The sequence below is a fragment of the Felis catus genome, chromosome D2 (genome assembly GCF_018350175.1).
Source record: "Felis catus isolate Fca126 chromosome D2, F.catus_Fca126_mat1.0, whole genome shotgun sequence".
In the NCBI taxonomy this organism is placed as follows: domain Eukaryota; kingdom Metazoa; phylum Chordata; class Mammalia; order Carnivora; family Felidae; genus Felis; species Felis catus.
In genome coordinates, this window is record NC_058378.1 from 47,375,001 (window position 1) to 47,399,624 (window position 24,624).

The window sequence follows — 24,624 nt, forward strand, 5'->3', positions numbered from 1 at the left end:
TGTATCTCGTGGGTAAATGCCTAGTAGTGCAACTGCTGGGTCGTAGGGTAATTCTACTTTTAGTTTTTTGAGGAATCTCCATACTGTTTTCCAGAGTGGCTGCACCAGCTTGCATTCCCAATCACCTCTGTTTTTCAATTCTTGCTTTCTTTTTCCTTCCTATAGGTTACTTGAACATTTTTGAGAATTCCACTTTGATTTATTGTAATGTTTTTAGTGTATCTGTATAGTTTTCTCTAGTGGTTTCTATAGGTGTTTATATATTATATTGATAAATTATACATATATTATAGTATATCATATATGTGTGTGTGTGTGTGTATATATATATATATATATATATATAACTTATCACTATCTACTGGTGTTGAAATTTTGCGAGTTCTAGTGAAATGTAAAAAGTTTATTACCCTTTACTCTCCCCCATTTATAATATAATTGTCTTAAACATTTCCTCTAATACAAATTTAGAACCACATCAGGCAGCGTTATAATTTTGTTTCAGCAGGGAAATATAATTTTAAAAACTCAAAAAGAGAATGAAAATTTATTTACTATAATATTTACTCTTTCTGTTATTCTTTCTTCCTTCTTAATGTTTCCATGTTTCTTTCTTTATATAATTTCCTTTCTTTGGGGGGAAATTCCTTTAGCTTTCCTTTTAGGGCAAGTCTTCTGGGGATAAATTTTCTTAGTTTTTCCTCATCTAAAATGTCTTGATTTCCCCGTCCTTCCTGAAGGATATTTTTGCTAGATATAGAATTCTGGATTAATGGTTTTCTCTCAGTACTTGAAAAAGGTTGTGTCACTTCATACCAGCCTCCATGGTTTCTGATGAGAAATAGACAGTAATTTAAATTGTTTTTCCCTAAAAATAAAGCATCATTTCTCTCTGCTTTCAAGATTTTTTCTTTGTCTTTAGTTTTCAGAACTTTGACTATGATAATGTCTTGATGTGGATTTTTTTGAATTTATCCTGTGTGGGATTAACTGAATCCCTGAATTTATCCTGTGTGGGATTAAGTTTATGTCTTTTGCCAAATTTAGGAAGTTTTGGGCCATTATTTCTCTGAGTGCTTTCTTGCTCTGCTCTTTTTCCTCTCCTTCTGAGACTCCAATAACATGATTGTTAAGGTCTTTTGTCCCACGGATTTTTCAGTATTATGATGATTAATTTTAAAATATTTCTCACATAGTTCTAACATTCTGGTCATATCAGTAGTGGGCACATACTGATGGTCTTTTTTCATTCAAGCTGAGATTTTCCTGGTTCTTGGTATAAGTGATTTTCTGTTGAAACCTGGAGGTGTTATATTGTAAGACTCTGGATGTTATTTAAACCTTCTGTTTTAGCTGGCTTTCTCTGACACCACTCCAGCAGGAGCAGGGAATGGGTTCTGCCTTGAGGCAAACAAGTGGAGATAGAAGTCCAAGTTTCTCATGAGACCTATATTAACACCCCAGGGGAGGTTCCTTGTTACTCATGGTGGGAGTAGGAATTCAAGATCCCACATATTCTCGACTAATGCTGTGTGTGGAGCAACTGAGGTGGTGGATATTGCCCAGTGGAAATGGATGTCCCAGCTTCTATCTGAGACCATGCCTTCTCTGATACCCTCAGAAGCTGACATGCTTCAGTACAGACTGCTGATGGTAGAAGTCTAGGCTCCCCACTCTGCTTTTGTTGGCATGGGGGAAGGTTATTATCTAAAAGTTTTCCTGTCTTGCTAGTATGCCTCTTTCCTGGTCCTTTGGCTAAAGAAAGTAGGCTTTTATTGGGCTTTTTTTTTTCTTTTTGGTCTACATTTGTTTGTGTTTTATGTTATTGGCTATTTGAGCTCCAAGCCTGGCATATTTTAGGTAAAACAGAAAACCCAGTGTATTCGTCTGAGTGGCTTAAACAACATAAATTTATTTCTCACCATTATGGTGGCTAGAAGTCCAAGGTCAAGGTGTTGGCAGCATTAGTTTCTCCGGAAGCCTTTCTCTGTGGCTTGCAGATGACCACCATCTCACTGCATCCTCAAATGGTCTTTTATCTGTGCACACACATCTCTGGTGTCTCTTCCTCTTCTCGTGAGGACATGGTCATATACGTTTAAGACCCCACCCTTATGATCTCATTTAACCTTAATTACCTCATTAAATAAAGCCTCATCTTTAAATACAGTCACATTGAAGGTTAAAGCTTCCGTATATGAATTTCAGGGCTGATGGAACACAATTTAGTCCAGAACAGGCAGGGAATTCACCATCATATTGTTCCTTGGGTCCTGAGAGCCTCAGCCTGTCCATCTCTCTCCATCTTTCAGAGTCTTCTGATGTTTGTTTTAAATGTAATATCCAGGGTTTTTAGTAGAAGGAACTGGGAAAAGTCAACTTGATGTTCCTGGAAGCAGAAGTCCTTCCTTTTGAGCTCTTTCAAGAGGATTTTGGAACTCAAGTCAAAGCAATTCTGCTGTGCAAGAGCCAGGTCTTATTGGGCAAGAAATACTTTTGTTGGAATCTTCATAGCCTTTGGGAACTGGGAGCATAAAGATTATTCCATAAGCCATAGAGTAGAGAAGAATATGGGATGTGTGATGGCAAATTTCCATCCCAAAAGGAGGGACAATCCCTTTATCTAGGCAGAAAATCTGCTCAGATGGAACTGACAAAGGTTTAGAAGCTCTAAGCCTCCGAAAAGGAGCCAGTGTCTCCATCTCCCTGGACCATGTGAGGCAAGACAGTAGGGATCTGACTTGAGCCACCTTCCCAGGGTGTAGAACAGAGAAGGCAAGTGTCTGAGATAGAGCTGTGTATATGTGCACACATGTGCACAGGTGGAGGTGTTGGGGAGCAGCACCTGAGTTCTGCAGCCCTCCACAACAGGGGTGCTGTGTTCCTTTTATTTTTGCTCACATTAGTCACAGTCTGTAAGCTTTCAGTCTCTAACAGAAGCTCCAGGGCCCTCCAAGGCCCTGTGGCCTCTGGAATTTCCGTGTCACCGAAGCTGTCAACTCCCCAGGCGTGGGTGGCAGAGCAAGCTCCTCCTATTACTCAACTCCGACTTCTCACTATTAAGCAGGGGCTCCTTGAGGAAGATTGATTTACCACATTAAACGAGCCTCCATGTGCTCGATGAGAATGTCACAAGACAAACGGCTCCTGCCGCATGCCTCCAGCCCACAGCCCCCCATTTCCATTACATTTGGGCCAGAGTCATGGTGGATGAGTTTGGGTGTAGTTCATTTTCTGCCTTACACGATAAACTTGTCAGCCTTTGACCGATCAGCTACTTGTATGCAGGAGTTCATTTGCAAGGCCACCTGGCATCCCAGCTCTGCTGTCCTGCTCCCATTTCACCCTGTCTAATGAGCCAGGACCTGGTTACTGTTGGTTGGCGCTGAGCTCTGGGGCCCTGCACAACCCGCATGCTCAGCCCCTCCTCAGGGGCCCATCTCTCCTGCCTGGAGGCGGCTACAGCACTGATGCCTGGGGAGATGTCCTTGTCTGTTGCTTCAAGTTGTCCATCTGGGAAAGAGTGTGCAAAGCCTCCACTCTCCTGCGCAGATGTGTTAGGCCTACTCCCCAGCATCCTGGATGGACAGGCCTGCCTTGAGTTTCCTGGGGGAGCTATAGCCTGCCCGCTCCACTTTGGGAGCTATTCTAAGGAAATAGCTTCAAGGCTATTCTAAGGAATTTGGCTTTGGGGTATTTCCAAGGAAATTTTAGTGTAGGCAGATACCCAGCCTGGGCTCTCAGAGCTCACTGAGACATGACCAACAGGGCCAAGGTATGCAGCATTGGGGATTCCCATGGCCCTTTAACTGACCTCCAGACCCACATCATTCCCAAGCTGCTGGGCATCCCCTAGACTCTGCTCTGACCATATCAACCCCAGCCCAAGATCCTTTGGTGGTTCCTTGTTGTTGCTAGATGAAACCCACATTCCGGATCCTGCCATTCACAGCCCTTGATGATCTGTTCCCAGCCTGGGCGTTGTGGTTGCATGCCTGAGATCAGGTCTATTTCCCTCCATTTACTGGGTGACCTTAGACAAGACATTTAGCTTCTCTGTGAATGGGGATGATAAAAATGCCTATCTCATGTTTGTCAATATGAGGGCTCCAATAGATGCCTGGCACATAGTAGGTGCTCAACAAAGGTTAGCTAATAGCATCACTTCACTGCATTTTTTCAGCCTCACCTAAATCTTGCATGCCTTTACCTATAATCTGGGGATGAACTGCAGCCTGGGGTGGTCTGCTCACTCAAAAGCTCCACCCATAAGCCTGGGTGTCTATACCCCAGCCCTTACAACCTTTTCCAGCACTGTTATCTCCCTCCTGACATGTTTTTCCCTTCCTCTATGCTTGTTTAAATCTGATCCCAGCCTGGCGAAGGCTTCTCCATTCTCTGAAGTCACCAGCCAGCCTGGGAGCCAAAAGGAACCCCCAGAATAGCACACAGGGAAGGGCCGGGCACCAGGGCCATTGGCAGGGACTCCAATTTGAGCAGAGAAGGGCAGGCCTGGGAGCCTTGCAAAGGGTGAGGAATCCCTTCCATATCTCCATCCCCTCCCAATCTCTCACCATTCTCCCATCCCACGAGGCTCTATGCCCTGAGGGTAGTGGTTTTCTCACCCTCAAGAGGCCATTGATCTTTCCTGTTAGCCAGATGGACTCCTCCAGGCTCCCACTCTGCACTGTGTACACAGATCTCAGCCTCACCTGTCTATATACACTCTCAAGTCCACTGTCAGCCATGGACATTTTCCTGTGCCCACCTGGACTAGGGACCCAGGCCTCACCCTCTACAAGCTCACAGACATGGGAGAGTGGACTAGATCAGGGTTTCTGGAGCTGTACTGGCAGTGACTGCTTAAAGTATAGGGAGGTCTGAGGTCAGCAGCAGGGCCTTTTGCTGTAGGGTTATGCACAGTTCAATAGGAGACAACAGGTATAGAGGGGACAAGTCCAGCCTTGAACCCAGGCACCATATGAGGTCAGCCTGGTGGACAGAGCAGAGGTTCCTTGTCTGCCCCGAGCAAGCAGCTGAGCTAGCATGCTCTGGGTATGAGGAGTTCTGGAGTGCAGGAACTCTGTCTGGGCCACACCCCCCATGCCAGGCACAATACCAGCCCTGTTAGAGGATCGGGGAGCTTGGGAGGTGTTTATGAGTGGAGCTCTGATAGGCGGAGGAGGAGAGGAGCCCCCATACATGCTATGATGTAGAGATGAATGAGCCCAGGTGTCTAGGGAGTAGCAGGAGGTATGAGGTCCATGCAGGGATTCAGGGGAAGTGATCCCCAGAGGGGCAACATGATGAGCCATTGGGCCTAAAGGGCTATACTTAGATTCAACTTCATGGGCAATAGAAGTCATTTCAGGTTGAAGAGGGTAACCCAGTGACAGCACCACACTGAGGAGTAGAGGGAAGGGCAATTCCCAAAGGCTTCAGCTGGTAAATCTTTAGATCCTCAGGACATGGCCTAAAGCCTTGAAGTTGATCAGATTCCAGGAAATCCCAGGAGGCCATGTGGAAGATAATGAGTCATCCTGGCACCATTGGGATCAAGAGCGGTGCTGAAAGTGCAGTGCTCTCCAAGCCCTCATCTAGATAGGCAGTGGGGAGCAGATGACCCAAGGATGGGCTGGCTTGCCTGTCAACCTCCTTCCCAGAGTGGAAGACTCGCTGTGATAGGGATTTGCAAGAAGTGGGAGGGAGGGGATGGGTGGGGACTGCAGACTCTCTTCACATGAGATTATATGTGGACACTTCTCATGAACTGGAGAAATCATGTGGGCAGAGCAGACAACACCCAAGTGGCCTTGACATCTGTGTGCCCAGCACAACGGCCCCACTCAAGTCTTACTCCACTGGGGTGGGGGAGAGTCACCACACACCCCAGTGAGGGTGCAGCCCAGAAAGGTTGGGGTGAGGCTAAGAGCAAGGAGGAACTGATAGAACCTTATCGAGGGCCACCCCAGGTCCCTAGCTGGATAGAAGGAAGGACAAACTACCGTTGGCAGCATCAAGCTATATATAGACTCAGCCTCCTATTGACTGGGGAAGGTGCTGGCTCCAACCCACAGGCAGGACCTGGCTGGTGGACAGAGGCTGTGGGGAGATCCTGAACCTAAGCCACACCTGCTCCCACACATTCCCTGGACTTCAGAAAAGCAGTTTCCAGATGGCTGTGAGAGATGATGGGCATAATTTTTGGCTTGAGGCTCTGGAAGAAGAGAAGCTTCCAGAGCCAAGGGCTCTGAAAGAGAGAATTCTGACCTATCAGTAAACGGATCCCAATAAGGAGGGGAAGGGCAGGAGCAGAGAGGTATGTGTGGCTGGACAGGCAGAGGGCTGTGTGCTTGGACTCCAGCTGACTACAGGAAATAGGAGAGCCAGCACTCAGGACCAGGGCCTGCCCAAGTGCCTGCCTTAATGGGACAAGAGGGAGCAGGGTGGGGGTGGTCCCGATTGTCATCTTGGAGGGCTCCTTGGCCCCCAGAATGTTTCTCTCTGACAAATAGCTTCCTGGACAGGGACCTCGAATTTCAATACCCACAGGGATCAAGGGGGTTGAATGAATGAGAAAGGACTATGATAAACCAAGTGTGCAGCTTCTCAGCTCCAGCCAATTCTTGCAGTGTGAGAATCTGAACCCAACATCACCAGATGGTATAAGTTAGGATTAGATTTGGCCATGTGTGACAGAAAGCCCAAAATAATAGTGGCTTACAGAAAACAGGTTTCTCTCTCTCTCTCTCTCTCTCTCTCTCTCTCTCTCTCTCTCTCTCTCGTGTACACCAGAAGTAAGCCATCCAAAGCTAATACATGGCGTCTAGGGTTCTTCCATCTCACTGCAAGGATGTGGCCCTGCATCCATATGGTCCAAATGGAGGCTAGAGGTCCAGCCATCACACCAGTGTTCCAAGCAGTGGATAGAGGACGGTGGGAAGAGGGGCAAAGAGCATGTGCTAGTTATCTTTAAGGAGCTCTCTTAGAAGCTGTCACGTTGTGTTTCTAAATGCTGTTGGCAGTGGGCAATGTAGCTTGAGTTCTGGTTCTCCCTGTGCCAACCAAAAACCAGGCACTCTGTGACTAAAGGGAGAATGGATATTGCCATCTGCAGCTAGCAATCTCTGCCACATAGTGCCCCTTTGCCTCCAAATACCTTGCACCCCATCTTCCATGCATAGAATACTCTGGGGCTTGGAGGGAGGGGTAACTCTGCACTTCATCCTGTTACAGCATCTAGCCCAAAAAGCTGGAGAGAGGAGGTGGTGGAGGTGGAGGAGGCTGCCTAGGGCAGCCCATCTGGCCGGGCCAGCTCTACTCCAAGAGAAACCCCATGCCCAATGTCCCCCATGGAGAAGCTGAGCTGCCTTGGTGATATGTCTCCTGCACAACTCAGTGGCTTTTAGTGACATGCCTGAAATGGCCCCAATGGGCTCAACCCGCATATGGCTTTGGGGCAGCCTGTCCCTTCCATCTGCCCTCTGCGTTGAAATAACTGCCGAGGTGGCAGAGGGCAGGGAGGGCAACACCTTGAATCCCTCCCTTCAGCTTTTCATGTGAAACTGACTGATTTTTAAATTTCAGCAACTAATGTTCAAAAACTGTAGTTGAGGACAAATAAACATGCCTATGTGCCACATGTGGCTCTTAAGTGCCACAGTGGGGTGGGTGGGGGTGGGGCTGGATGGGGGAATTGGAGCTCCTCCCCTGGCAAAATCTGGCCAGTGGGTCTAACATCCATGGAGAAGGCCCTGAATGAGCCCCCTCATCCTAGAAGGCAGGGCCAGTGACCACCCATCCAGGGGCAGAACTGGCCACAGATGAAGAGTGAGTGGGACTCTCGCAGAGACCCTGAGAGTGAGCCGGCTGCTGGGATTCGCACAGAAGCTCAGGACAGTCTGGCTGACTTCACCGCCCACCCGCTGGGGTTCAAAGAGGGGTCGGGACTGGCTCAAGGGCTGGGTGTCTGCCTGTGATATGTGACACTCCGTGGAGGGGACCTCAAGCCTAGGGTTTGGGGGTAGGTGATAAGGCCTTGTTTGCCTGGCCCTCAGACTCCACCAACCGGGACGCACTGGACATGATTGAACGCTGCATCTGCCTGGTATGCCTGGATGCCCCGGGAGGCATGGAGCTCAGCGACACCAACAGGGCACTTCAGCTCCTTCACGGCGGAGGCTGTAGCAAGAATGGGGCGAACCGCTGGTATGACAAGTCCCTGCAGGTAAGCCTCCCAGTGGCGTGGCCAGGGGCCCGAGCCAGCACATGCTCACATCCAGCAGGCTGCCTCGCTGGCCTGTGCTACCCAGGATGCTGCATCGGGGGCCAAGGGAGCTGAAGGCACTGGAAATGTGCTGCTGGTGTCAGCCCCTGGACTGGCCAGGATGCTTCTCTGGAGCAAGTGCCCGAACTCAACTCAAACCCCTAACCTTCCTGCAGCCTGTGCCAGGCATGTGGGACCTAAGGGTCAGACCTGGGGCTCACTCCCTATCTCCTTTCACGCACTATAAGGTGAGGGACATCACTTTCATAATGACCATATTAAATAGCCAGCGATCTCTATGCTTTGGGCTAACATTGCTCACACTGAGAAGCATTTCTAGGCAACATCTCATTTTCCGCTTTCTCTGGCCCCTACGTTCTGGTTATCCTTTTTTATTGGTTTGCATATTGATTCTGCTATTCCTGATGAGTTCCCTTGCTGCTGTGCTGGCTGTCTCAGCCTCCACCAGTGGTGCTAATGGCTTGTAATCTTTCATGGAGCAGCTGTGGGAGAGAAATGATATAATGGATGTACAGGACCGGAAACATAGCAAGCCTTGGGAGTGGTTTTTAAAAGGCACCGTTTTCCTTCCTTTCTTTTAGTGACAGGGACAGAAAATCACTAATGCATGAGTGGGCACAGCCTTCCCCTCCTGCCTCACATGGGTGACTGTGCCCACCTCTGGGCTCTTTCCACGGGCAGGACAGATGATCAGGTGAGCTGGAGGAGCCAAAGAGGCTCCCAGGGACGTGAATTGAAAGGATCAAGAGCTAGTCTCAGGACAGGAAAGCAGGGGATGTTGGGGAAAAGAGAAAAGGATCTGCAAGGGTTGAGTTTTGAGAAAGATGACTTGGGAAGATTGAAGAACGGGAGGAAAGCTTCGGGTCACCGGCACGTGATGTGAGAGACTGGGCAAGACATGAGGAGAGTCAGCTCACGTGTGATTGTTACAGCATCCTGGAAGAGTATCAGTAAAAATGTCAATAGCTTGTTTGTTTGCTTGTTTGTTTATGGACGGTGGACCAGACTCTCTTGAGTGTGATGCTGTGCTGAGCCGCTACAGGCAGCCCCACTTTATCTGGGGTACGCTTTAACAATCAAATCTCAATCTCATTATTTTCTGCCAGCACTTCTGTACATGCTGAGTATGTTCCTTTTCTAAGTCGGCTAAGTACAGCCTTGGTAAAATCTTTACAGTGCCTGTGGACCTTTCCTATACTTTCTTTCTAATCCTCATAGCAATCCTGTGAACTGGGCCTTATTGCATCCATTTCAAAGGGGAGCAAACTGAAGCCAGAGAGCTGAAATGTCTGGTTAAAGGTCTCCCAGATGGCAGGTGGCAATGGCAGACCTGGAATCTGGGTCCCTGACTCGAAGCCCAGGCAGCAGGGAGCAGAGCATCCTCAGAACACCCTTCCTTCACTCCCATCAAGAGACAATTTGTTTCTCCCTAGGAATCTGCACACCATCCGAATTGGATCATTATCTTTCAGTCACTCATTCAACAAAATCACTGAGCACCTACTATGGGGTAGACACTGGTTTAGATCCTGGGAATAAAATCCAAGGTAGCCAGACACACAGGGTGGACTCAGACACATAACCACACAAAGCTGTACAGGCTTGTGGCCCCAGTGCCCACTGTGATGGGGAAACAGGGCTTACCAGAAGCTGAAGGAACTTGCCCAGGACCTGAGCAAAGTATGTACAGCTTCCGAATGAGGTCTCAGGAATCACTGGGCTACCTCAGCCAAGGAACCTTGGGCTCCACCCTCACTGCCCAGAGCATTTCTGGGAAGGAGGTCACACGACAGAGCTGCCTTGAGGCCCCCATATTCTCAGGTCTTGGGAATTTCCAGAAGCATTCTTTTTGGGGAGATCATGTGCTTTGGTGTCCCTGGAGGAGAGGTCCCTGAGAGGTTGAGGATGCCTGGCCTGGAGCCAAGGGGCCAGTTTGAAATGCAGACGCTACCAGATGTGCCTCACCTCTTCTTCTTGCAGTTTGTGGTGAGCCGAGACGGCACCTGTGGTGTGGTGTGCGAACACTCCCCTTTCGACGGCATCGTCCTGGTGCAGTGCACAGAGCATCTGCTCAAACACATGTGAGTCTGGGGGCGGGGCCCCTTTGCAACAGCCATAGAAGTCAAAGCCAGACTGCCAAGGGGCTGCCAAGCTAGGCCAAGAAAAATTTGGGTGTCCGTCGCGGGGGGGGGCACATTTGTCCGGAAAGTGTCTTAGCAAAAGATGGGTTTGAAAACCAGCTTGACATCATACACTTTATCTGCCATGGACAGAGGGAGGCAGACTGGACAGCAGGTTTTGGGCGGTTAGAAAAAAGCTTGGCAAAGAATTCTCAGCCAAAAAGGAACACCTGCTTTGGCCCAGTGAAGCCCAGAGCAACATCTAGTGCTGTTCAGAGTCAGGGCTGGGCTGGCTTGACCCAGCACAGAGGAGGGCAGGTCCCACCTCCTTCCATCCCCTTGGGCTGCATCTCTCTCCCTAGCTTCCAAGCCGGCCAGACTGAGTGCTTCTCTATCCCTTAAACACACCGACCCCTTTCCTCTGTTTGTGGTTTACCCATTCTCTCCTTCTAGAATCTTCTCTCTGAATCTAAGTTCTAAATCTCTACCATGATTTAAGAACTCTTTAGGATCCCTAAAAGCCCTCATGGACAAAACAACACAATTTGCTTCTTCAATTTCCTTCCAAGTGTTTCATAAATGTCAGTGGTGGAAAGCGGTGGAGTGGGAAAGCGTGAAAAGAAATACGGGGCTCTGGAGTCAGGCAGAACTGGCTGGAATCCTGGCTCTGCCACGTGCTCCTTTGAGTGGCTCCGCTGACCCTCAGTCTGTGTTTCCAGGGACAGCTCAGACCCACTGAAACTCCAACAGCTAAGACGCATGCTGCCGGCAGCCCGCAGCATGTGGAAGGGCCGCACGAGGTCACCTCTCTCTGTCTGCAGGGTGAAGAGCAGCCAGAAGCTGGTCCGAGCCGACTCCGTCAGCGAGCTCCCGGCCCCCAGGAGGCTGCGTTGGAAATGCTCCCCGGAAATTCAAGGCCTCTTAGCCTCCTCAGCAGAAAAACTTCAACGGTACAAAGTCCAAGTCTCTTTTAGGGTGATTGCTACCACCTCACCACAACCCCCTCTATCCAGGCTGGATATCTAGAGGCAGCCTGGAAGTTTCTAAAGACCCCAGCTCTTTGCCTCCCCTTGCCCACCTGCACTACTCCCTTCCACCCCCATCATGGAAATGTATTCAAACTAAAGGGGAGTTACAACTCTCTGGGAAATAACCTTGCTGGAGTATCCATCATTTCCATAAAATGCAAACATGGAGCTATTTTTTCGTGGGTTTCACCTGACTGAGCAGAGTCAAGACGGGGAAATCATCCCCCTGCTTTCGGGGGGAGTAGTAAACAACTGGTTTGCATAGGTCATTTGAATCCAAGCTATTTTGATTTGCTTGAATTTACACTGCAACTTGACAAGGGGGCCTTTTTTCCCAAGAGGAGGGAGGCAGTCAAGGCCCTAACGGGACCGTGCAGGAGGGCCCAGGATGGGTCTGGGCATCTCTGGGTGGGCCAGCACTAGAACGGTGGCAAGTTGTGGAGTGAGCTGTAGGCTGGCAACTAGATCCGGACCTTGGTTGTTCATTCCCTCATTCGGCAAGTGAGCATGATTCATTCATTCACTCATTCACTCATTCATTAAACATGTACAGAATTTTAAGTGTGCCAGGACTGTGGAAAGGCTGAGGACACCAAAATGAATATACCACGGAGCCTGCTGTCCATGCTTCAGTGGAGGAAGGAGACCCTCAGACCAAAACGTGTGACACAATAAAGTGCCAAAACCAGGGAAAGGTACACAGACCCGAACTCACAGAGGCTACAGGAGTGGAATTCTACCAGGACATTGTGGGAGGGCTTTGCAACGATGGGCCTTGAAGGATGGATAGGAGTTCATGGTGCAGGCAGGGGAGAAGAGGCAGAAAGGCAGCTTGTTCAAGCTTGTACAGGTTCATAGAAGATCCAGGCTGGCCTGGAAACCAGCAACTGAGAGAATTGGCAGAACTGAGGCACTAGAGGGACGTTGAGGCCACATTGTGAATACATTGCTGTTCTTGTGTTATGGGACCTGGAAGCTGTCCTTCAGTGGTGAAGAGCTCCTGGAGGGTTTTGAGCAGGGGAGTTCAGGGGGCCAGTGAGGAGATTATGGGAAGCACATGGGTGAGTGGGATAGATCATGGCCAGGCTTGAAGGGTAGAAAGGGCAAGGCCACTGCAGGCTGCTGTGGAGGATGACTGGCTGTGGCAGGAGAGTGGGAGAAGCCCCAGGTGTTCATCTACAAATGGTGCTGATATCACAACCTTTCGGGGCTGTTCTTGGGATGAGCAGGCCTCTAGGAGAGTGAGTTGGTAGACTGGCAAGTCCTGGGTGGAGAAAACCCCCACTCATTTTTCAGAGATCTGAATGGGGCCCCTGAAGTTTTCTTTTCAGAAGTGGGGAACCAGGAGAGGTCTGAAGCTGAGAAAGCAGGAGGAGCCTTGGGGGTCCTGGGCCACCTGTGGAAGGGAGCAGTGTCTGTGTGGGCAGGGCCTGGGCAAGAGGTTTCCAGGTGGTTGTGTGACCATGAACTCAGCCTGTCTAGAGACAGTTGACTAACAGGTTGGACTGAGGGGTGGGCCTCCATGGGTCCCCAGAACCTGACATGGCCCCACTGAGAGCTGAGCTCCCATGAGGAAGGGGGAATAGCTCAAGGAAGGGCAGGCAGGCAGCATCTGCGACCTGAGGAAGTATGTGCGTGGAGGCTTGGGGTTGCCTGCCCAAGGCTCTGTGTTCACTTATGGCCAGTGGACAGATGGTGTGGACCCTGCCGGACCATGTTGCAACGGACAATCAGCCCAGACCCCAAACTCATGAAGGAAGAGACTGGTCAATAGGGGATGACAGGTACTCAAGGGTCTCAGTGTAGACTCAGGGAATCTACCTGTTACTCTGACAGTGACTCATGGGCAGTAAGGACCTGGGCATGCCATGAGAGGCTCAGTAATAGTTCCTGGGGTTTATAGTCAGCGGCCAAGCCAAGAAGAGCAGCCCTTGCTGGGGTGGCCATGACCAACAGGGAGGCCCCAGGTCTTCCTTTCATAACACAACAGGGAAGAGTCTCTGTGAAGAGACATGGCTTACAGCCATCTCAGAAATAGGCTTTTCCCTGGGCAAAGGTGGCATGCCCAGTCTGGCAGAATAGCCAGGATGCCAAAAGAGTCTGACGATGTGGGACACACCTTCCCAAACAGGTCAAATGAATGGCCTCCTTCAGGCCTGCTTCTGTGGGCAAGAGGCTTCTAGGATTTTGTTTGAGGACACTGCTCTCCCTGCCCATGCAAATGCCTCTCAGGCCCCTGTGCTCCCAGGCCCCTCCCCTACCACCAGAACAGGGCCACTGCCCTGCCTGGCCAAGCCTCACCTTCAGCTCAGGGATCCCTGGTCTGGCATGCCCTCTGCCACTTCTGTATGTCAAGGCCTGTCTCTGACACCCGATATGTTCCTGGTGGGCAAGGACTGTGTCCTCAACTTCCAGAGCACTAGGTTGTACACCAAGCTTGAGCAACTTGGTTAGACTTTGTGGTGTGTGCATTCCATTTTACATGTAATAGCACCTCTTCTTCTTCTGCCACAGAATAGTAAAGAATCTCGACTTTACTGTTTATAAGTTTGACATCTTCGGAAAAACATTCATTAAGAAGCAGAAATGCAGTCCTGATGCCTTCATTCAGGTGGCCCTCCAGCTGGCCTTCTACAGGTGAGCAAAGCCTGCTGGTGGAATGACGCTGCCCAGGCGGGCTGACTGACAAGCTACCCTAGACTCTAGAGTCTAGAAGCATCCTAGAGGGAGGAATGACTTCCTGTGGGCCTAGGAGATGGGAGGACCAGAGCAGGCTGCATGAAAGAAGGTGCCACTTCATCAGAGTGTGAATCCAGTCTCAGAAAAGAGAAGGAAAGACATCAAGTCAGGAATTTGCCCGAGTGATGGCACAGGTGCACAGAGCTCAAAGCGCCAGAACACTGAGCTAACAACGCGGGTGATGGAGGCCGCTCCTACTCTTGCCCTCACCCAACCTCTGGCTGTGCCCTATTTCTTTATAAGGACATGGAACCAGCATACCCCCCACCCCCGCCCACTGTGGGTCAAGTCAAAGAATCTGAACTCATCTTTGATTTGTCCCTGTCTCTCATTCCCCACCTGTGACACCACCATGTCATCCTCCAGATGTCTCTCAGAACCTCTCCCCCCCACCCCCCATTTTCCCTCTCCATCACCATTGGCCCCTCCCCCACCCCCATCATCTGGTGCTGCTTAACTGCAGCATGCTCCCCCAGGGTCTCTGCCTCCACTCCCATCTTTGCAAAACGTTGAAATATGCAAATCAGATCCTATCACTCACCACCTTGAACCCTCCCAATGGTTTTCCACCATGTTTAGAACAAAGTCCAGGCTTAGAAAGTCTCCCTGTGAACTGGCCTCTACTGGGGCCCTCCTCCCAAGCCCTTTGCTCTGGCTGTGCCTCCGCCCACCTACCCGTTGCCATCACCACTCTTCACATGCCACCTCCTCCCCTCTGCCGGGGTCTGCTCTGGTGTCAGCTCTCAGAGGCCTGCCCTGACCCCCTTATCTAAAGCAGCCACCTCAGGCCCTCGCCATCCAGCTCTCTAGCCTATCCCATTGTGTCCTCTTTTTCTTTCATAGCAGTTGTTTGTGTGAGCTACCTTGTTTGTTGATTTGTTGATTTTTGTTTTCTAGCCTGTTTCTCCCAAGCCTGACACTCTGGGTATCTCTCACACACCCGGCACAGAGTAGGCATCAGGGGCTGAGTCACAGATGTGAGAATACACGACAGGAGTTTTATCTGGGGGGCGGCACAGTCAGGTCTGCAGCTTAGAGAAGTCCCTGTGGTGGTAGCCCTGTGTTGGCAGGAAAGTAGGGAGTAAGGGAGTAAGGGTTGAAGGCAGGGAGCCCAAGCAGTCTTTGATAGGAGGCTGAAACTCAAATGCAAAGTGGATCATCCTAAAGACAAGGCCGGCTCCTGCAGGCTCCAGTGCTCCTGGAGCAGCACTCATCAGCCGGCATAGGTGATAAATAGCACTACCCCACCAGGACCTGCCTGCATTTTGCCATATACAGGGGTGAGCATAAAGTGACCTTGCGATAAGGCTGGGGCAAGGGTTGACAGCACTCATGTGGACACAGCAACCCAGATCCCAGTTTCCCCTGGAGGGGTGGTAACTCACAGGGAAGGAAAGTGGCTACGGCCATTCAGAGCATTGGGACTCCTTGGGGAAGGCTGATGTCACCCCACACGAGGTCTGTGCTCATCGTGGGGACAAAAAGGCCTCATTGGCATTGAACTGTGGCAGGTCCTGGTGTCTGGAACCGCAGTCGCCATTCTGATACTGGCACATGGCTGAAATGGGCCATGAGGTCAAGGTTCTGCTGGAACCACAAACAGAGATGCCAGCAGGTGTTACTTCAGAGAGCCCTTTGGACCCAAATCTAGGAGGGGGCTAGTGGACCCTGTACAGAGCTCCGCCTCCTCCACCCTTAATGATCTTTGTTGCACTGGATGTGGTCAGCAGTGGATGTGGCCAAAGGCTCCTGTGAGTAGCCCAAATAGGATCTGCTTCTCATGGAGAACATTCTTCAAGAGTCTAAGCCATAACAAAAAAAAATTTTTTTAATCTGCCCCTAGAGTCTACAGAAGCCTGGAAGCTGCCTAAATTGGAATTGATCAGGGATTAGCCAGTGATGGCATCTACTTTTGTGCTCAGCATGGCGTTTGCCTCCTGGGGCCATAGAGATAGAAGAAATGAGCTCCCTGCCAGAGTCCTTTCTCCTTGGGGAAATGAGGCATAAGTACAGGAAGTTGATTGACCTTCTCACCAAGTTACAGGACAAAGCACTGTGCTGAATCAGACTTGGGCTTTCTCCTCCTAGAGCTTACCCAGCATGGGAGGTACATGCCCTGACAAGGCCAAGATGCAGGACCATGACTTGTATGTGACTTTGGGCTGTCACTGCCCCTCTGTGATTCTGTGTCTTTCTCCTCCCCATCCCCAACACCAAAGACTTTACTGACTGGTGAGAAAGATGTGTGCCAGCCAGGTATGCAAGCCTAGGAGTGCTCACGGCTCACATGCCTAATGAAAGGACTTTCCCTGGCTGGTGTGGGGAGTGGCTCCTGTCCCAGACGTCAGGGAAGAGAGGCACAGCCATGGTGCCCACGGGTGCTGCCCCTGGACAGGCGGGCCTGTGCTGAAGTTTCCACTCGTGACCACTGAAGCCCCCTCCCTGCCTCCATCCGTAGGTCACGCTTGAATTGTTCTAAATAAAACAGGATTCCCTCAAGGGTGTGAATGATTAATTGCACAATTATTCCATTCTGTGCTATTAATCAAACACTCATCAGATCTTGAAGAAAATTCTAGGTTCCCCACCAGACTGGGGTTTTTTGAAAAGTTACCAGTCACTTCTTTATTTTATAACCACACAGTGTCACCAAATGTATGAAAGTCATATTAGCGACTCCCCGACACTCCTCTTTGGGAAATCTCCTCCAGAATTCTATTAACATTAAAATGAAATACTATGCCAAGTAGAGTCAGGACTGTAAAAATAAAGCCTGCCGAGGCTATTTTTCTTTCAGCGTTTATGGTTTCCTGAGACTGCATCACCATTTGCCATTCATCTTGCATCTTATGCAGGCTCCACAGGAGACTCGTCCCCACCTATGAGAGCGCGTCCATTCGCCGATTCCAGGAGGGCCGCGTGGACAACATTCGATCGGCAACTCCAGAGGCGCTGAGTTTTGTGAGAGCCATCACTGACCACAAGGCTGCTGTGCCGGTAAGTCCTGCTCTGTCTAAAGAGTCTCCAGGAGGCCAGAGGGGCAGCGGTGGGCTGCCTGTTGGCTGGGCTCCGTGACAACCAGCTCCTTTAGCTTGCCACTGAGTAGCCCTTTAAAGCCCCATCTCTGGTCTGTCAACAGGCTTCAGAGAAGCTGCTGCTCCTGAAGGATGCCATCCGAGCCCAGACTGAGTACACAGTCATGGTGAGTGATGTGGCGCCCCCTCTCAGGTGAACTCATGACTGTGGGCTGTGCCCAGAGCGGGGCCTTCAAGCGTAGGGCCGTGGCACAGGACCTGGGTGAGAGCTGGGCCCAGTGGCTTGGCCAAGGCCATGCCTCTCAGAGCCTCCTTTTTCTTATTTTTAGATACTAGATAACATGGCACTCTTTTTTTTTTTTTAATGTTTATTTATTTTTTAGAGGGATGGAGCACAAGTGGGGGAGGGGGAGAGAGATGGAGACAGAGGATCTGAAGTGGGCTCTGTGCTGACAGCAGAGAGCCCAATGCAGGGCTCAAACTCAGAAACTGCGAGATCATAACCTGAGCTGAAGTTGGATGCTTAACCGACTGAGCCACCCAGGCGCCCCAACAGAGCACTTGTTTTTACATGGATTTTACAAGAATACGACGAATGGTCTTTGAAAAAAAAATGATAATAATAGCAAATATGTTATAGCACTTTAGAGTTTATACAAGAGAAGTCAAATGTGAGAGATGGTGGCCAAGCCTGGCAAACTGGGGTGGCTTGCACACCTTGCATGATCGCAGGTGAGGCAGTATTTATTCCCACCAAGGGCTGGTTTTGCCTTCTTATTTTCTATTTATTCATATTGCCTATGAATAAAAAGGCTTTGCTGAAAATTAACAGTGAAATCAAAATTTTAAGGAAAATGTTCCCTTATTTAGAGAAATAGTTTATTTTCTAGCATGGCAGAGCCATCATTTGCATACAAACAACAGAGGATAAACTACTACTTGCACTGGTGATCAATATATTAACTGACAATCATTCTGGGGTGCCTGGGTGGCTCAGTTAGTTAAGCATCTGACTCCTTTTTAATTAATTAATTTATTTTTTAATGTGTATTTGTTTTTGATGAAGTCGAGCACACGTGGGGCAGAGAGAGGCAGGCACAGAGGATCTGAAGCTGGCTCTGCACTGACAGTAGAAAGCCCAATGCAGGGCTAGAACTCACGTACCATGAGATCACGAACTGAGCTGAAGTCAGATGTTTAACCAACCGAGCCACCCAGGTGCCTCACCTCTGATTCTTGATTTTGGCTCAAGGAATGGTCTCACGGTTCGTGAGTTCGAGCCCCGCATCTGGCTCTGCATTGACAGTGTAGAGCCTTCTTGGGATTCTCTCTTTCCTTCTCTCTCTACCTCTCCTGTTCGCTTTCTCTCTCTCTCTCTCAAAATAAATAAATAAACATAAAAAAAAAAACTTTAAAAAAATCCTCTAGAGCATTGCCCTAGGTTTCTGCTGTGTTAACTATTTTAAGTTGTGGGAACAGCTAAATAAAAGAGATGGGGTGGGAAGGAAAGAGCTATAAGGATGCTTTGAAGGTTAATCTGGTGCCTGGTTGGTGACATGGGGCAAGGGATGGGGGAAAGAAGCAAAGGCAGCTCCAGCTCCCTGGCTGGTGTATTTGGGAATGGTTGTGGAGAAAGGACATCCCAGTGAAGGAGCAGGTGTGCGCCAGATGCCCCATCACAGACTCTCACAGCACCTTATGCTTTTCCTTCATAGCACGCACACTCCCAGCACCCAGTAGCTTGGGCACACAGTGGGTGCTCAAGTAAGATTCCCTGAATGAATCATTCTACTCATTACTACTTGTGGCCTTAATCCAAACAATCTGTTAAATCAACCCCAGTTGCCACAGTGAGCTTGAGGTGGTGAAGACGGGTGGGTGGCTGCCGCAGAGAGTGGCTGCTTCTCCAGATCTGCCACCAATCAGCGATGACACAGAGGTAACCAGAGAAATTAGAAGTACGCCCACTTCAAAGATAGGCTCATAGTTCTTCCCCTCTGTTCTAATGGGGCACGTCTAAAGTGAGCTGAGGTTGTGTGACATGTCTTTTAACCTATAATTAGGTGCACTGGAAGAGACTGGGGCCTCTGAGTCATCTTTATGCATTCATTCTGTACTGAGAAAGAACAGTTGCCAAATCCCAAAGCGTGCCTTGTAAACTTGAACAGAGTTCATTGTGATGGAGGTTTCCTCCTCGCTGGGGCTCTAACAACTAAGTGGGCATCTTATGCAACTGTGAACCCCCTATGATTTACAATTACCCTGATGTGGACCCAGAGGTCACTACTATAGGCCAGAGGTGGCCCCCAAGTCTCCATCACTTCCCATAATTGCCCCAAATAAACATGTAATCCAAGTGAAACCAGTGTGCATGCTACACACGCCACCTCAAGCGGGAAGGATATGAAATGAGTGCCCCGGCCCCACTACCGGCCACACCACCACTTCTGAGTTCCTCTTCCATAGAAATCCTGGAGTCCCCATTGCTATATTTTATCCTTTGATAAGAATTCAAGTGTCTTATGATAAAAAGAAAAAAATCTTTTTACATTCAACAAGCTTTTCTCTTGCAAACATCAGCTGAGCTTCTGCTAAGATGTCTAGTTTCTGTCTCAAAATGATTTCTTAGATTATAATCCAGTTTAGTTGAGCTGATTCTGGGCCCATGAAATAGCAACCAAGATTTAGAAACAGACCTTAATGTCCTCTATCACTCATTCATTGGACTTCTGCTGGAGGATAAAGTATTAGTTGTGGTGAGAGTCTGTCCAGTGATATCCCAGGGCACCCCTCCCCATCCGTCCACAGGGCACAGAACCCATCCTTCTCCCCAAACTCTTCTCCTACCTATGAAGTTACTGGGGATGGCCTGGCCCACCTCTTCCACTTAGAGCGGTGACCATGCTGGGGTTGAGAGGTGAGGGATACTCAGACTCAGAGACCTTTAACTCAGACATGCTCATGTTAGAATCCAGCCTGCTCTGGACTCGCCCTGTGCACATAGGAAGGGTCCAAGAAGCAGAGGCTGAGTAGTAAAGTGGTCAGTCCTGGGTGGCCACCGACACCCACTGTCTGCAGCAAGCACTGGGTAAGTGCAAGCCTTGACCCTTGCAGTCACCATTAGCATTGTGGACTAGAGAGAAGGGGGAGGGCAGGGGAGCCCATTCTTATGTCCTGTTCGTTTTCCCTAACTACCCAGGCCATAACAGGGATGGCCATCGACAATCATTTGCTGGGGCTGCGGGAGCTGGCCCGGGACATGTGCAAGGAGTTGCCCGAGATGTTCACGGATGAAACATACCTGATGAGTAACCGGTTCATCCTCTCAACCAGCCAGGTACAGCCCTAGTGCAGCTGTCACCCAAGGGGCCATTTAGTGTAACCAGTGCGCTTTCTAAAAAGCCACTTAGTGTAACCAAGTGACTACAGCCCACTGGTTGGAGTCAGGCAAGTCCCAGATCTGCTTCTTACAAAGCTGCATGACCTTTTGCAAAATGACTTAAATCCTCAGAGTGCTGGTTTCCCCACTGCCTAAATGGGTGTAATCATGGGCGCCACCTTGGCAGAGGTGGATTGGATGGGTACTGGTGCCCTAATCATTACTGCTTATTACCTTTCAATCTGTTACTAGAGGGGTAGTGTTCCACCATGCTGGCCACAGGTTCTGAAGCCCAATAGGACTAGAGTGAAGTCCTGACTCAACAAGAGGTGACGATGTGGGTAGAAAGCCTAGCCCAGTGCCTGGCATGGACAGGATCCTCTAATCAGGTCACAGACATTATTATAAAGGTCTGTGTGGCCAGCAGCAGGTGATTGGCTGCCATCCCAGCATCTCCTCACTAGTGCTACATCCTCCCTCTGTGGGAGGACCACTGTTGGAAAGAATGAAATCCACTAGAGAAGGCAGCAGTTTAGGAAAGAAAATAAACCCCCAAAAGTCAGCTTACTAAAACTCTACCTCATCTGCCAAAGGCTGGACGTGGGCAATAAAAGGGGCTGACAAAATTGTGTTTGAGGATAAAAGCCCACTCAGTAATTTGATTTTGTCATTACGGCAGTGAGCTCGCAGACGTGAATAAACGAGGGCAGGACGCAACAACATAAATTCTTCAGGAAACCATCCGTGGGCAAAAAGTGCTTTGGAATGGTTTTACGGCCTTCAGCTGTTGCACGGCAAATTTATCTCACAATGAGGTGACTCTATTAGCAAGACTAATGGTTTGTTCTGCCCCATTAAAATGGCCGCTGTCATTTCTGAAGGCCCGACTACAGAGCACCAGAAACCTTAGGTTTAAAACAAACCCCATCCTGCAAGTACTCAAGAATGTGTTTTATTTTCCCCATCAGACCAGCTAATAAAATTAATTTGGGGTGTGGTGGTTTGGTGTTTTTTCCCTCCCAACTAGAAATGAACATTTATGGCTTGAAGGCCTTCAGAGACACATTTTCCTGATTTGTGATCCCGATTACAAAATCTCAGCACTCTGAATTCAAAATGTATTAGGTGCATAACTAAAACTCCAGTTGATGGCACTCTTTGAAATGCCCAATGCTGGGTAATTGTGCATGGCGGGGCTATGGGGAGAAAATCAGACCAGCCAGGCAATACTGACAGTAATTAAGGATGTGGGGAAAATCGACAAAGAAGACAGGCCAGATTTCCTTCTGTTCATAAATTACTCCCTCTGGGAAGCCATCTAACTGTTGGGTACCACCAGGGTCCCATTGAGTTAATTACCCTGATTGCCTCAGTGCCTCAAACAGCCTTCCCGGTGAAGGAGAGTCTCAGCCTGAGACCCAGCACAGGTCACTCTGGGAGATTTTGACTCTACAAGTACAGCACATTTCCTACCAGGGAGTGGCTTATGGACCCTCTTCTTCTGACATCGTGTGGTTAGATAGGTTTGTTTTTATGACTCTGCCTGTGGCCAACCATGCTGAAGCAATTGGTTCATTTGGTTAATTCAGTCAAACGCCCAGGTGGAAAAGAGAAGCAAATATCCCGTTGAGGCCTCTGGGTTGTTGAAAAGCCCTGCATTCTAGCAAGTTCGCAGGTTACATTTCAGGACAAGCATCTTCTGACCTGTCCTCTCCTCTAGGTGCCCACAACCATGGAGATGTTTTGCTGCTATGGTCCCGTGGTGCCCGACGGGTACGGGGCCTGCTACAACCCCCAGCCAGAGAGCATCCTTTTCTGCATCTCCAGCTTTCATGGCTGCAAAGAGACATCTTCTACCAAGTTTGCAAAAGCGGTAGAAGAAAGCCTCATTGAAATGCGGGACCTGTGTAGTCTGTCACAGTCTATGGTGGGCAAGCCATTGGCAACACAAGAAAAAGCAACAAGGCCCATTCAAGGGCACCAACCTTGACTCCTGCCACTAGATTTCACCTCCCCAAACCCAGCATTCTGCCGCTGCTAGACCCTGCCAAATCCCTGCTTCCCACCCTCTCCCCAGCTTTCAGTAGCTCCCATCCTCAGGGCCCAACACAGAGACCACACTGAGGCATCACACAAAGCAGGAGTGTTAGGAGGAAAGTGTCCCTCATTACTCATGGGAATTGTCATCATTTACCAAGGTTACCTCTAGCCTGTGTACTGGGAAATAAGACTGGCCTGGCTCTGAGGCAGCCTTGGTGAGATGGGGAAGTCTACACTGCCTTCCCTGTGTGGTATCAGAAGCTTAATGTTGGTGTTTGCTACCCTAGCAGGACCTAATATGTCCAGGTGAGACTTTTGACCCCAAAAAAGAATGAGTCAACATATTACATGCAGTGTCCCTACATGAATCATGAAGAAAGAGGCTAACTCCAGGTCATTACCTCTTTTGGGGGGGGGGAAGAGTAGGGGCCTTTGTTTTCAGATTCACAGCAGTCTGATCATGGCATTCAGGGTGGCCTGCACTGAGCCAGACAGTGCTGTAAACACCCCCTCCCCAACACACACACACACACACACACACACACACACACACACACACACACACAGCCCAAGTTATTTTAAAATGTAGTGACCCAGGCCCAAAACCACATGTCTCCTGGTTTTCATCTAATCTCCTAGGGGCAGCCTTCCATTGAGTTTGGAAAATCTGGTCCTGCTATTTTGAAAGGGGAAAAAGAACCATCTGCCATTGCCCTAGAGTGGTATTGCTCTCTGCTTCCCTGGGGTGGGGGGGCATTAAGGACAGTCCAGCAGAGTAAGCAGCACAGTGCCCACCAAGCAGCAGGGATGGAAGGAGGATCAGTCTACGTCCCCAAGGATCCTGCCACTCACATTTTTTTTTTCTCGTTCCTTCCCCACTCCCATTCACAGGAATCATGCCCTTATAGGTGATCTGCCTTCTACAGAGGAGAGGGTTACTTTGGGGGTTTTCTGTTGTTGTTGTTCATTTGTTTTGTTTTATTCATCTTTAAAATTTTTTTAATGTTTATTCATTTTTGAGAGAGAGAGAGGGAGAGAGAGAGAGAAAGAGAGAGAGATAGAGTGAGCAGGGAAGGGGCAGATAGAGAGGGAGACACAGAATCTGAAGCAGGCTCCATGCTCTGGGCTGTCAGCACAGAGCCCGACATGGGGCTTAAACTCATGAGCCCCAAGATCATGACCTGAATCTAAATCAGATGCTTAACCGACTGAACCACTCAGGCACCCCTTGTTCTATTTATTTTTAAGAGAGGATTTTAAGAAAACTACCGTATAATTAATTTCAGAAAATTATCTCAGTGACCCAAGCAGGACACCTGCAGACAGCTGGGCCCCTTTATGTGGAGGATGTTACCCAGGGATTCCAACTAAACCCCATGAGGAGGAGTGCAGAACAGGACTCTCCTTGCCCCCAGCAGGGGAGGGTGGGGAAAGGAGACAGCTAGTGGGGAGTGGACCAGGAGGAGGGAATGGCTGTATCCAGAGACAACCCTGATGGAGGGGCAGAGAGTGCACAAAGCCAAAGTTAAGGTGGTCCCGAGAGATTGTGATCATCAAGAAGATATGAGAATCACTTCCTGTTGGGGACTATTTTTATAGTAAATCTAAAAGACAAGGGACTAGAAAGGCCACACTGCAAACAGCTGAGGCAGCCTGTCTCTGTCCAGAGGGGGCACAGAGCTTGGCTCTCACCACTAACTTCTGCTGTGCGACCAGCGGGAGATTCCTGCAAATACCCCTCGCCCCATTCCCACTGTGCTCTGAGGCATTCTGAGCTCTGCACTCTAGCCCAGGGACCCTGCACATGTCCCTTTGGACAACCATGCAAGCTTTCTGCACTTTGACCAGTATTGAAGTAGGCAGGGCTGAGATGGGGGACCTTTGTTCAGCTCTGAAAACACAAACCGCCCGGAACAGTAAATTCCTTGAGCCCTGGTTTTAGATTGAGGATTTCTATTGGATGATCTAGGAGATTCTGCACTGCCCTTCAAAGTCA

At 49.4% G+C, this 24,624-nt stretch overlaps 1 protein-coding gene across 1 annotated transcript in view; it reads left to right on the forward strand.

Moving 5' to 3' along the window:
* CHAT (choline O-acetyltransferase) overlaps window positions 1-23,671 on the forward strand; it is a 45,282-nt gene extending 21,611 nt beyond the window's left edge. The window contains exons 9-16 of the mRNA XM_019813499.3: window positions 8,058-8,227; window positions 10,268-10,368; window positions 11,229-11,357; window positions 13,950-14,072; window positions 17,030-17,171; window positions 17,314-17,376; window positions 20,409-20,546; window positions 22,309-23,671. Of these exons, the coding sequence (XP_019669058.1) occupies window positions 8,058-8,227; window positions 10,268-10,368; window positions 11,229-11,357; window positions 13,950-14,072; window positions 17,030-17,171; window positions 17,314-17,376; window positions 20,409-20,546; window positions 22,309-22,578 (1,136 nt within the window). The 3' untranslated portion in view covers window positions 22,579-23,671. The remainder of the gene's footprint in view (window positions 1-8,057; window positions 8,228-10,267; window positions 10,369-11,228; window positions 11,358-13,949; window positions 14,073-17,029; window positions 17,172-17,313; window positions 17,377-20,408; window positions 20,547-22,308) is intronic.
* The last annotated feature ends 953 nt before the right edge of the window (window positions 23,672-24,624 follow it).